General features: G+C 34.9%; 1 protein-coding gene across 1 annotated transcript in view; it reads right to left on the bottom strand.

Annotated features, from left to right (window-relative positions):
- Nucleotides 1-10,316, bottom strand: part of LOC306877706 (ras/Rap GTPase-activating protein SynGAP-like) — a gene marked incomplete at its 3' end in the record, with an annotated part of 94,184 nt that extends 83,868 nt beyond the window's left edge. The window contains exons 1-2 of the mRNA XM_079429625.1: nt 10,284-10,316; nt 2,503-2,608 (exon numbers count right to left, since the gene is read on the bottom strand). Coding sequence (XP_079285751.1) covers nt 2,503-2,608; nt 10,284-10,301 — 124 coding nt within the window. The 5' untranslated portion in view covers nt 10,302-10,316. The remainder of the gene's footprint in view (nt 1-2,502; nt 2,609-10,283) is intronic.
- Nucleotides 10,317-12,605: the final 2,289 nt, after the last annotated feature.

Raw genomic sequence — 12,605 nt, 5'->3', positions numbered from 1 at the left:
GAAAAAAATGACAGCACTAATTAAACAATTATGTTTAATAAACAGCAGACAGCGAGGGGTTTGGAACAGAGCTAAGTAGTCTCATCCTGAAAGTCTACACATAGTGCAAACTAAGCAGGAAGCACACTGAGGAAAAAACACTTCAAAATAGGTCACTGTGTCATTCTGCTATGAAGAATGAATCTATATTTCACTGAACGTTACCCCCCAAATAGCATGCCTTGTCAGCTAATTAACGTTGTTCTCATGAGATCAATTCCATTCAATATTTCATCTTCCTCAAGTCCTGTCTTTCTGGAAAGCATATGGTGGTATAGAGCCCCCGTGTCGCTCAGAGCATAGCTCACAATCATCAGAACATATAGCTGTGGCCAGCTTCTTTGGAAACCGTCTGAATCCCAAATTGTTGTCAGGGAAACTGCAAAAGAAGTCTGGAATGATCAGTAGAGGGGCACCTCGTTCAACACCTCACATGGATGAAACATTCACCAGGTGCAGATACAGTATATGCTACACTCTTTATAATCATTTTTTTTTTTTGCAGTGATGCTATATAACCTGGGTTCTACAAAGAACCTTTAAGTGAACAGTTCCTAAAAGAACTTTGTTTTTCTTAGTTAAAAACATTTGAATAATCTAAAGAACGTTTTTCCACTTTAAAGAACCTTTTGTGCAATTAAAAGATTCCATGGATGTTAAAGGTTCTTCATGGATCCATCAATGCCAATAAAGAACTTTTATTTTTAAGGGTGTAGGTGCTTTGTTAAAGATGTCAACACATCAGACCATACATAGTGGAAGCAGGACATCCCAAACAGTAGGAAGCAAAATAAAACTGCTTTATAAGCCTTATTTTGGCTTGGATGTACATCACTTTTTGTAAGCAACAATGTCAAAAAGCCTTGCGAATAGCTCAGCAAAAAAAAAAAAAAATCTATTTACATTTTTAGCTTTCAATTACAATACATACCTTTCAAGGTCGTTTCTCAGTTTTTATTTTCTGAGAAATCTTCAGTTCAGCAGCACTTACAGTACATACACCAAACTTTACAGTTTTAATCCTATCTATATTCTGAACAGTTTAAGAGAGGGGGATTTTATACAACATTTTATTCCTAAAAACATTTTTTTAAGGTTTTTTTTTTATAGCTGCTGAGTATTTTCTATGGAAACTTGCTTGCTGCCACAGGATAAAAAACAAGTAAAAAGGAAACTGAAATATATAATTTTTTCTTGCAATTCTGAATTTATAAATTACAATTAAGACTTTTTTCTTGCAATTGAGAACAAAAGTCAGAATTTAAAGAAGTCGCAATTAGATCTTTTAGTCTGTAGAGACAAGATTCTTGAATTCTGAGAAAATGTCAGAATTGTGCAAAAGTCAGAATTCTGAGAATACTATAATTTTTCTTTCTTCTCAGAATTGCGATAAATGTCTGAATTGAAATATGAACTCAGACTTCTGAGTCAAAATTACAAGAAAGAAAGTCAGAATGGTAAGTAAAAAAGTCAGAATTGTGAAATAACTCACAATAAACTTAAAAAAAAAATACATATATATATATACTGCTTGGTTAAAACAAGTTTTCATAACTGTCTGCTTTACGGAGTGATTAAAAGTGATCTCCAAGTCCCCTCTGTAAAAATGTTTGACTTTGAAGTTTGAACCTGGCTTTATCCACAGTGTTCATACTTATTTTCTGGAAATGCATGCAAATAAGTGCATATTATATGCATAGTAAATTAGACAATACCTTATTTCCATATATAAATAAAATCTCAGAAAACGTGTGGAAGAAATTCTTAATGTAATCAATCAACTTGGGGGGGGGGGGGGGGGGGGGGGGGGGATGGGTGATGGTGATATGAACCACATACACACAAATTTTATTTTAGAATTCTTATTCACCTGGGGTGTCTTGCCTTAAAGGGATAGCTCACCCCAAAAATAATATTTTGTTCATCTTCTTTGTTCATCTTCGGAACACAAATTAAGATATTTTTGATGAAATCCGAGAGCTTTCTGACCCTCCATAAACAGCAACAGCACTACTACGTTCAAGGCCCGGAAAGGTAGTAAGGACATGGTTAAAATAAGTCCATGTGATATCAGTGGTTCAACCATAATTTTATGAAGCTACGAGAATAGTAATTGTGCGCAAAGAAAACAAAAATAATGACTTCATTCAACAATTTCTTCTGATGCCACTGACGTCACATTGACTAATTTAACAATGTCCTTACTACCTTTCTGGGCCTTGAACATGTTAGTTGCGTTGCTGTCTATGGAGGGTCAGAAAGCTCTCAGATTTCATCAAAAGTGTTCCAAAGATGAACCAAGGTCATATGGATTTGGTACGACATGAGGGTTGATGATGATTTTGGGTGAACTAACCCTTTAAGTAATATATTATACAGTATTTTTTATCGAATTTGAACTCTTAAGAGAGGATTCACGCAGTGATGGCATTGAAGCAGCAGGACAGCACACGTGTGACTCACCCATTTCAGGATGGTGCCTCCCCTCCACAGGCACGCTGACCGTCCGTCGCAGCAGCTTGTTCCTGTGTGACTCCGAGCGCCGCTCGCGCATCAACAAAGGGTGAACCTGCGGGAGAGCAGAGATAAAGGTCATCGCAAAGAGCGTGGGGTCAATACAGCAAGCTACAGGGCTCTGCGCTACACCGGTCAGAAACCTCCGCTATTAAAACAACAAGCCCCGTTGAGACGAGACTCCTTGAAATAATAAAGCAATGGTGTGTGTGCTTGGGGTGAAGGGAGAAAATAATTGCAAACTTGTGTGTGTAATGTGTTTATTCAAGCCTCGGTATGGGGCTGCGTCCCATGGGAATTTTTCTTAACGCAGAAAGCAGATGGAGGAAAACATCTCAGCGCAGGTTTGCCTTCAAATTGCACAGGGCTTGTTTAGCGGCATGGGTGTATCTCCTGTGTTCACCAGCGCTATCCAGAGGGAGATACAATCGGGAAATCAGGAGCAGGGCTGCAAAGGAGGCGATTACCTACAGTCTGGGGTGATAAATGAGCGGGGCAAGAGAGGATCAGACACTGAGCCCTATGGGAAGCAGCTAAAATGTTTCAGGAGTGGCCTTGTCACTTGGCTGAAGTCACATGACCTGGCTACATTATGGGACACTCGTTCCATTTTTATGCACAGCTCAGCTTTTCAAAAGCAGAGAAGAAAGCAGATTTATTACAATATGGCATCTGATTCACACAGCTGACTTTAAGACAATATTGTGCGCTCTGCCTTAAGATGCATCGGTGCGGTTTGTCTTTACAGTTTTAAAAATGATATATGTCTACGTTATGCTTTCTGTTAGAGCAAAGCAAGCTAAATATTATCTTTCAATGTCTTTAAAATATATCTCCAGCAAGCTGCAATGAAATTACAGGAAGGATCAGTGCATAAAAAATGCATAACATCCAATGAATCCTTCATGACTTACTAAAAAGCATGCACGATCGCTGTTTATTAACGCACATGCCCTTTTATGTGAACAATTATCTGCTATGCAGGCAGTGCGGACATATTTTAAGGATAAACTCGGTGCACACCATTAACAATGAGTCGGTTTGCATAGAATGTGAGGCAGTTGTTTTAAGACTAGTTTTGACTAAATGTAAATGATTAGGCATACAGTAATATCAGAGTAGTTGTCTATACAATTACAAATAAATTACAAAATACACTACTGTGTTTCTCCAAAAGATGAATAAAATAGATGAATTACACCATTCAAATGCATGTGCATAATGAAAGGGAATTTTTGAATTGGCATTCTTATTAAAATATCACATGTAACACACGTATAGTATGGTAACTATAGAGTATATTAACTGTAATACTAACAATGAACTGCTCTGCTGTGTTTTTGCTATATATACTGTATGTATGTATATATATATATATACACACACATACATAGGTACTGCTAGTGGCACAGAAATTACATTCACCTTTATGGAAAAGTCTCCATTAGTTCTCCCTAAACTCTGAGCTAGAATATTACAAATATCTTATTTGTGATTTTGTTTTGCTGTAACTCATAAAACGGCCTGTCGCCATCATTAGACACACATCTACAGTACACATCAGGAACTGTGGGACACAGGTGAGTGCTGCCTATGGAATGAGTTCAGCTGGGCAGCAATTACCTGGTTCAATGTTATCTGGAACATCACAGAAGAGTCACTGAACAAAACACAGAGAGTTAGAGCCCAGGTGGAGATGGACCCGCTACGGGTCGACAATCAGCTTCTAAGAGGAGAGAAGCCTCAGTAGAGATGAGCCGTCACTAGATATAGAGCTCAAAAGTGTTCAACTTTTTCTGCTGCCTTAGTTCTGGAAGTATTTTTTACATTCATTTTTACCATATGGATACTAAAAAATTATTTGTTCAAAAGTTATTAGCCATGAACCAAACCAACCAGCTATAAGGAGAATCACAACAACAGTATAACAAGTATTTGAAAATCAGGCAAAAAGACAAAGGTACAAGACTGTACTTTAATGAGGGAAAGAACTACAATCCCATGAAGCACTGCAAATGACATAACCAAAATTAAAACAATAGATAAATATAAAATAACTGATAACAAATATATTTAAACATTAAAACAATGATATTAAAACAACTGAAATATATCAATTATATAGAAACAATTATTAATATATACTTTTTCCTTAAGCAATTTTCTTTCATGTTTTTTAAGATGTTTAAAGAATTCATGAACAGAAAAAAGTCCTTATGAACAAAATAAATGGAATTTTTATGAAAGTCTGTTTCTGCCATTAAATACAAAAAAGTCATTGCAATTTTTTTTCTCTCTATTCTGAGAAAAAAAAATTGCAAGATTTATTTTTTACAGTCGGTTTACATCTCGTATTCATACATCTTGAATTTTAAATCTACATTTCTCAATTCTGTTTATAGTTCGTTTTTTTAACCGCGGAATAAAAAATCTAATAAAAGGTAATCATGACTTTTTTATCTCACAATTCTTTTTGTTTTTTATATATATTTTATTTTTTATTATTCTCAGAAAAAAGTCAGAATTGTGACATATAAACTCAAAATTACCATAGAATTAGTGAGAATTACCTTATTTATTTTTTTTTTTTCAATGGTGCTTCCAACACCATTGAAAAACCGGAACCCGGCTGTTACACTCTATAAAAGGTACAGGAAGCATTTGGGGTGGGACTACCTCTTTGTCTAACCAATAGCAGATAGGCAGCATTCTACAGTGATTATGTGTTGGTTTCACCTTTAAAATGTTCAACTTTGGAACCTGTGTCGGGATTTCAGCATTTAGCATTTAGCGTCTAGCTGTTTTGATCCCAAGAACATTTTCTGTGTGTATCCCCATAATTCTGGGCAGGGCTCAGGCTTGGCAAACGCACTCATGCTGCGCTGTAGGGGGGTTTGCCATATGTCAGCGCAGCTGAAACCGGCCCAGCTGTGTGATGGGGCAGGTGAGGGAGGAGCAGCAGGTGTGCGGTCCGTTCTGTTCTAATGGTGCGCTAATAGATCACAGCCCAATCTGACAGCACCCCGCCGGCAGCCCGACCGACCCCGAACCTCAACTGACTCCACTGGCATCCTGATCCATCCCGGATCTGCCCCGCGAACACCACGACAGCACTGCAAAACGGCAAAGCTAAAGAGAAGAAGGATGAGATCTGTCTGCTTTTATCAACATCACATCACTGTCAGGTTCCAGCTGCTCTGGTAATAAATGACACGGGATGATTTTCACTGAAGACACCAGCTACGGGTTATATCCTGATCCTGAGAATGCCATACCTGAGATATATTATCTCCTGTTACACTGTACTGTGCAATCACTGAATTATGGACAGAAAATACAGTCAAATGTGGCAATTGAAAGATACAGATAGATGGATGTGCTGCTTTTTCACCACAAATATATGGAAATTAATTCTCCACCTACAACAAAATGGCAGCGAAAACTGTCCGATCCGGTTTACTTTTTGTGACATAAAAGTGTGAAAATGCCACAAAATCAAAACTACATGATTTTTTGAACAGTGATTAGTTACAAAAAAATACATTTTTAGAACTTTGTTAGTGGCTTATTAGTTTTGTTTTCAGCAGTTTAAAGAGGTTCAAATTTGTGATCACTTCATTTTAGATTTGAGGCTAAAAGTGCTGTCCTAAAAGTCGACAAAAACTTTTTAAACTTTCCTTTCCTACCTGTGACTAGCAACAGCAGCTAAAACTTTCATATCAGTTCCAGATGTAAAAATCCCATTCATGTCCTGCATGATTGATTTTTAACGATAATTTATGAACCTTTAAAGACAGAGCTTCTGTGAGCTAAGAGGTTGTTAATCAATCTGTTGAAGCCGTCAGTCCACAATTATTATTTCACCTTATTTTATATTATTGTGTTTAACAGAAGAATTCATAATGGAAAAACTACATTTCCCATAGAATTTATACCACTAATTAAATGTTTGTTTATATGTGCATATTTTGTAATAAACATAAAATGTGTTGTTTTTATATGCACAATTAACAACAATTTAGTTCACATCATCACGTCAACATCAATAGTTTTTTTCTATTTATTTTTCATTATTATTAATAGATTATTCTTTAAAGAAAGCCCCATATATAAATTAAATGTCTTTACTGTATATGTGCATAATTTGGTATAAACTTATAAAATATGTTGTTTCTATATACACAATCAACATCTTTAAATCAACAGTTTTATATTTCTCCATCGTTTTCAATTTGATTATACCATTTGCAGTGCCTCATGGGATTTTAGTTCTTTCCCTCATTAAAAGTGTTGAGTACACAATTGTGTAACCTTGTCTTTTTGCCTGATTTTCAAATACTATTTTTCTTCAATGTTTGTAATGTTGTGATTCTCCTTGTAGCTGGTTGGTTTGGTTCATTGCTTAACTCGTTAACCAAAAAATACTTCTGGAACCAATGCAACTGAAAAAGTGGACAGCCACTGCTGCGCTCTACAGAAAAGAAAACCATTTCATGAGCTCTTTCATATTTTCACGTGACACATCCCATGAATCCATTACATAATCTTCTCAAACAGACTCCCACAATGCTAACATCTCTTTCTGAAGACTTGTCATGTTCTGTCACAGCATCGGCTGTGAGCGGAGCCTCTCTGTTGACTGTGTCCTTACTAATTAATTTATTTACTATGACATCTTTGAACAGTGCGATGTGAGCAGCCACAAAGAGCGATTTGGTGAGCGCATGATTCCATAGCCTGATTCCTGGGGCAGCTACAAGAATGGCTGCCGCCCACTCACAGCCAGAGAAACCTTGCTCTGGGCCTACTTGCGTAACGCTGTGTCACGGTGGCACGGATCTGCACAAGGACCATTCATCTGAGTGCTGGTGCACAGAGCGTGTGTGAAGTCGGACGTGGGCCACTGTCACCCCACATCAATTAGCATTTAACGACATGTCAGCTGACTCTCTCACTCCCTCTAAAGGCTGTTTCTGAACACAGCAACAAGTCACTATGTTTTTTTTAATCATCCATGTTACTGTAATCTACCTGAATTTGATTCTCGTTCAATATGAATTTCTGTGACAAATCAAAGTAGCTGTAAATTAAATATTTAAAACAAGTATTTAAAATGTTTTATAAAGGTTGTTAAATTTTAAATTATGGCAAAAAAAATCTACATATTATGTGCATTTCTGATTTTGGGGGAAAAGTGATACATTGATGGGCTGTTAAATATTATAAAAGGTCATATTTTTTATAAAATCCACACATTATATAATAAAATAGACATAAAACACACATTTATATTTACTTTTACATATTACATTTATTATTATTAATACATATTCAAATTAATGTTAATGTTAATATTAATATGAGTATTAATCTACATTTTATATATTTAAAAATATTATAAAATTTAAATATTAGGTGAAACATTTTTTAAAAACTTCAACAAAATCACATCAAAATTATGCGAACTTAAACTAAAATTAAAATTAAAACTTAAAATATAAAAATATATAGTTTTATTTATTTTATTATAATATTGATTTGATTATTTATTGCTATTGTTTTATTATTTATCATTTAATTATTACTATTATGTATTATTTACTTATTTTATTATTATTTATTTTTAAAGAATGTCCTATACATTTTACATAGCAAACAAAACAGATACCAGTTGTTATTTTAATTAACTGAAATGGAGCAGAAATAAAATAAAATGTAAATATCAAGTGAAACACTTAAACATAAAAACTATTACTAACTAAAAATGACAAAAGCACATCGCAAAAATGAAAAGGAAATCTTAAAAAAGCTAAATCAAAAGATTATTAAATACTATAATACTAGAAAAATTATATCAAAAATTACACTACATAAAACAACCAATTTGTATATTATACACTGGTGCAGTTATTCATTTATAGTATATAAATTTGGTTAAGTGAGGGCAGAATAAACTGATTGAGAATGAATTTAGTGGCCTCAGTCATCAACACCTCCAGAAACAATCAGTGAAAAGCATGTGCTCCTGTGGACTCACAGAGTGCAGTGTCTGCATGGAGGAGACGCTTGTCATTCACTACAAGACCCGAATGAAGACCCTCACACACACAAACAGCGCTGCAACTGTCCCCTGCAGCAGATGAGTGACAACCATGAATATTTCATGGTGCTCATCTTCACAGAGGTGACAGCCATTAGCCTGTCACCACTGATTCACATCTATTCAAAGTGTGGCCTTATCGGAACATGCAACAAAACAGGTTCAATTAGACAGGACGGTGCGTCTGATTAATGAGCCTCTCAGCGCTCTGCAGCACTAGCTGCTGTACAGGTCAGTCAGTGTGTCCATTACAAACACAGCACTGCAGTCTGACTTCCTCTAGGTAAAGTCAGACTAGACTTTAAGAATGCTAAATTATTTTGGATGAATATGGGCAGCAGGATATGATCAGGACCCTAATGCACCTATTTTTTGAGTCATGGCTCACTTTGTGCCCCTGTAAGACGAGGGGGAAATATTCTTAATAGCTTCTGTAAGATGTGCTACTGTAGAGATAAAGTTTAAAGTAATTCATGTTTACTGCCCACAACAAGCAAATTGCATCTGAACTTCTATACCAGTAATCATCTCATTTTCTATATATGTATGTATGTATGTAATGTATATGTAAACACAGAAAATATATAAAGTTATTTTTTTATTTATTATATTACCAAGTATTAACAATTCATAATTTATTAATAAACTTGTTTAATTAATTATTTGAATTAATTGTTATTTTATATGAAGATAAGATGTACACAAAATTGCTGCAGTTAAACAGAAATGACTCAAAATCAATTAAAAATAAATTGAATAAACACGCACTGAATAATATTATTCTTATAATAATAATATTTATCAGGTATTTAACAACAAAAATATTTAATTTCAAAGTGTTAATGCTGTTGTTCACATACATATGTATACATATATGAATATACACACACAAACACACACACACACACACACACGTATATATATATATATATATATATATATATATAAACAATATATAACTGAATAATATTTTGTATTATTTATGTGTATATGTGTTTATATATAAAAACACATTTGAATAATATACATTCAAATGTATTATTAATAGAAATATATTAATAAATTATTTATTAAATAAGTATATTGTTCCCATTGTTCTGTCTATTGTTTTTATATTAGGTATATAATGACAGCAATCATAATAATAATACATTTTATATAATGCTCTCTAGATATCTGTTATATTTGCCATAAAAAATAATAACAATAATAATTTTTCAGACTTTGGATGAATTCAGACATCGAAACATTATAATGTAGAGTAGAAAGATGAATAACCATTACATACTTTTGTAAACTGCCACAGAGAAATTAGCAGTCTGAAATGGAAAAAATAAAACCTGGTTTTATCTAATCAGACAGATAATTAACAAACTGCTAATAATGCCCAAGACTCATATGCACGCCAACATAATTCTTAATACTTGCGAGTTACAACACTCCCAGACTCCTGATGCAAATCATCTAAAGAATACAGACAAACAAAATATGTTTTGAGCTGTGGAAAGTCTGAAATAAAGACCCTCGTGTAAACTGGCAGTAAAATGACCACCCAGCACAGAAAGCAACTGTAGAAAGGAACATGTTGGAAAGGAAGTGCTTGATTATGTGTGATTGGGGCTGCCAGTACCTCCTCCTGGTCCAACATGTAGAGCTGATTTCCACTGATCACACACAGACGAGGATTCCAGTCGGGTTGCTCGTAGGAGGGAGCAGCAGCGAAGGAGGGCTGGTGTCGGAAGGAGGGGGGGGCAGCATACCTCGCATCTGGGACAGGAGGAGAAGAGGAGGAGAGGAGAAAGGGTAAGGGACTGCATGTCAATAATTAAAAAATGCTAGACACAAACTAAGCTGTTATCCCAGCTAGTTCAAAGTCTATAAGCAGATTTAACCTGAACTCACAACATTTGACCAGTATGTGGCGCTATTACCAAACTCATCCACAAAGTTTAAAGAATCTATACCTCAAAAGTCATTTTGAACAAAATTGTCTGCCATAATGGATAAATGGAAGTTTAATTTGATTAAGCAAAAGCTTTGCCACATTATGATAACAATGTAACTTCATGTCTGGCATTTTCAGTGAAATTCATTGATGCGCTACAGGAAAATGGATTGCATTTTCAAATATATTTTAAATTGCACTTTAATCGTGATCACGACTTCTGATGCTGGCTAGCTGGCTATTTATACATATATATTTGTTAAGCTTTCATGCTTTGAGTTGCCAGATGTCTAAATACCGCAATCAGAGGTTTTCTCTTAAAGGGATAGTTCACCCAAACATGAGAATTCTGTAATTAATTACTCACCCTCATACCGTTCCAAACTTGTAAGAACTTTGTTCATCTTCGGAACAGAAATTATGATATTATTTGATGAAATCCTAGTTTTCTGACCCTGCGTAGACAGCAACGCAATGCACTGTGGTACTCTCGCGAATAGCGGCAGAGATTGACCCGGAAAAGATGAAAACATTGAATCTTTTTTCTTTCTTTGAGCACAAAAAGTATTCTCGTAGCTTCATAACATTACGGTTGAATGTCACATGGTCTGTTTTAACGGCCACCTTTCTGGGTCATAAAACGTTTCAGTTGCATTATCTATGGAGATAATGTCAGAAAGTCAGAACATTATGTCAGAAAGCTCTCAGATTTTATCAAAAATATCTTAACTTGTGTTCCGAAGATGAATGAAGGTCTTACGGTTTGAAACGACATAAGGGTGAGTAATTAATGACATAATTTTCAGTTTTGGGTGAACTAACCCTTTAAACAGATATTTCTGCCTAGTGTTTTACTTCATTTTGTCAACCTGGCAACCTTTCACAAACACTCTCTCCACTGCAAAAAACACTGATAATCTGAATACAAGTCTTATTTTTTGTTTTCGCATTTGAGAGATGTTTTACCAGTTTGCATAATGTGTGTTAATGTATCATAAATATACCTAGTAAATCAGGATGAGGAAAAATATTACTCCTGTGATATAATATAATAATAATAAGGGACTTAAGGGTATTCTGTAGTCTTTGACTAAGATGATAAAGACAGTTCTTTAGCATATAAGTCTTGTTGACACAAAGATACAGACCAGCAGATATGAACGTGCATTATGAAATGCATTAAGTGATATTAAAAGGACGCAATGCGTTAAATTGCACGTTAAACATTTTCCTCCCATAGAAAATCATTTAAAATAAAACACGTAATATAGCTTAATGGACAAAGACAATGATATAAAAGAGCTGTAGAACGTTTATTCTATTTGGAAAAAACGCTTAACGTGAAATTTTGCATGTTGCGTTTATTCTGGGCTCACCTGCCTGTACATTAGTTATGTATATTTTAATAATGATGAGAAGCATATTGAGTTTTCTCTTTATCGGCTTAGTCCATTATGCCACATTATCCCATGTTTTGCGGTATGGGAGGAAAATACTATATACATATTCATTATATTAATAAACTGTATATTGAATTTGATATTTTAATAGTACTATCTTAACACATTAAACCATATTAAGTGTTTATGGTTTTCTACGGGAGGAAAACACTTAACGAGAAACTTTGCGCATTGCGTTCATATTCTGCTGTTCTGTAGCCACGGATTTGTGGGTCTTGTCTTTTTCTCCTACAGATGACTTGCAGGACCCTGTTCGTTATTGCACTAAATAAGTTTTAATAGTTTAAGCACCACAGCGTCTTGTATCCATTGGCGACGCACACGATTCGTGTCCAATGCAAGTGACGTTGCAGGTACACACATATAAACTTGTTGTCAAGGCTTCCCCGCGATTTTTATTACTAAAATAAAAGATAGATACTAGATCGCTACATTATAATCCCCAGCAACGAGGTGATAAAAGCGCTGCTAGCTCTTTTCTTAAAGCCATTTCACCAATTTGTGAAGCTCAGTTATGAATGGGAATATACTTCAGAGATATTTTACT

Source organism: Barbus barbus (genome assembly GCF_936440315.1).
Source record: "Barbus barbus genome assembly, chromosome: 12".
Lineage (NCBI taxonomy): Eukaryota > Metazoa > Chordata > Actinopteri > Cypriniformes > Cyprinidae > Barbus > Barbus barbus.
Note: the sequence above shows the minus strand (reverse complement) of the source record. Positions and strands in the feature narration are given on the sequence as shown.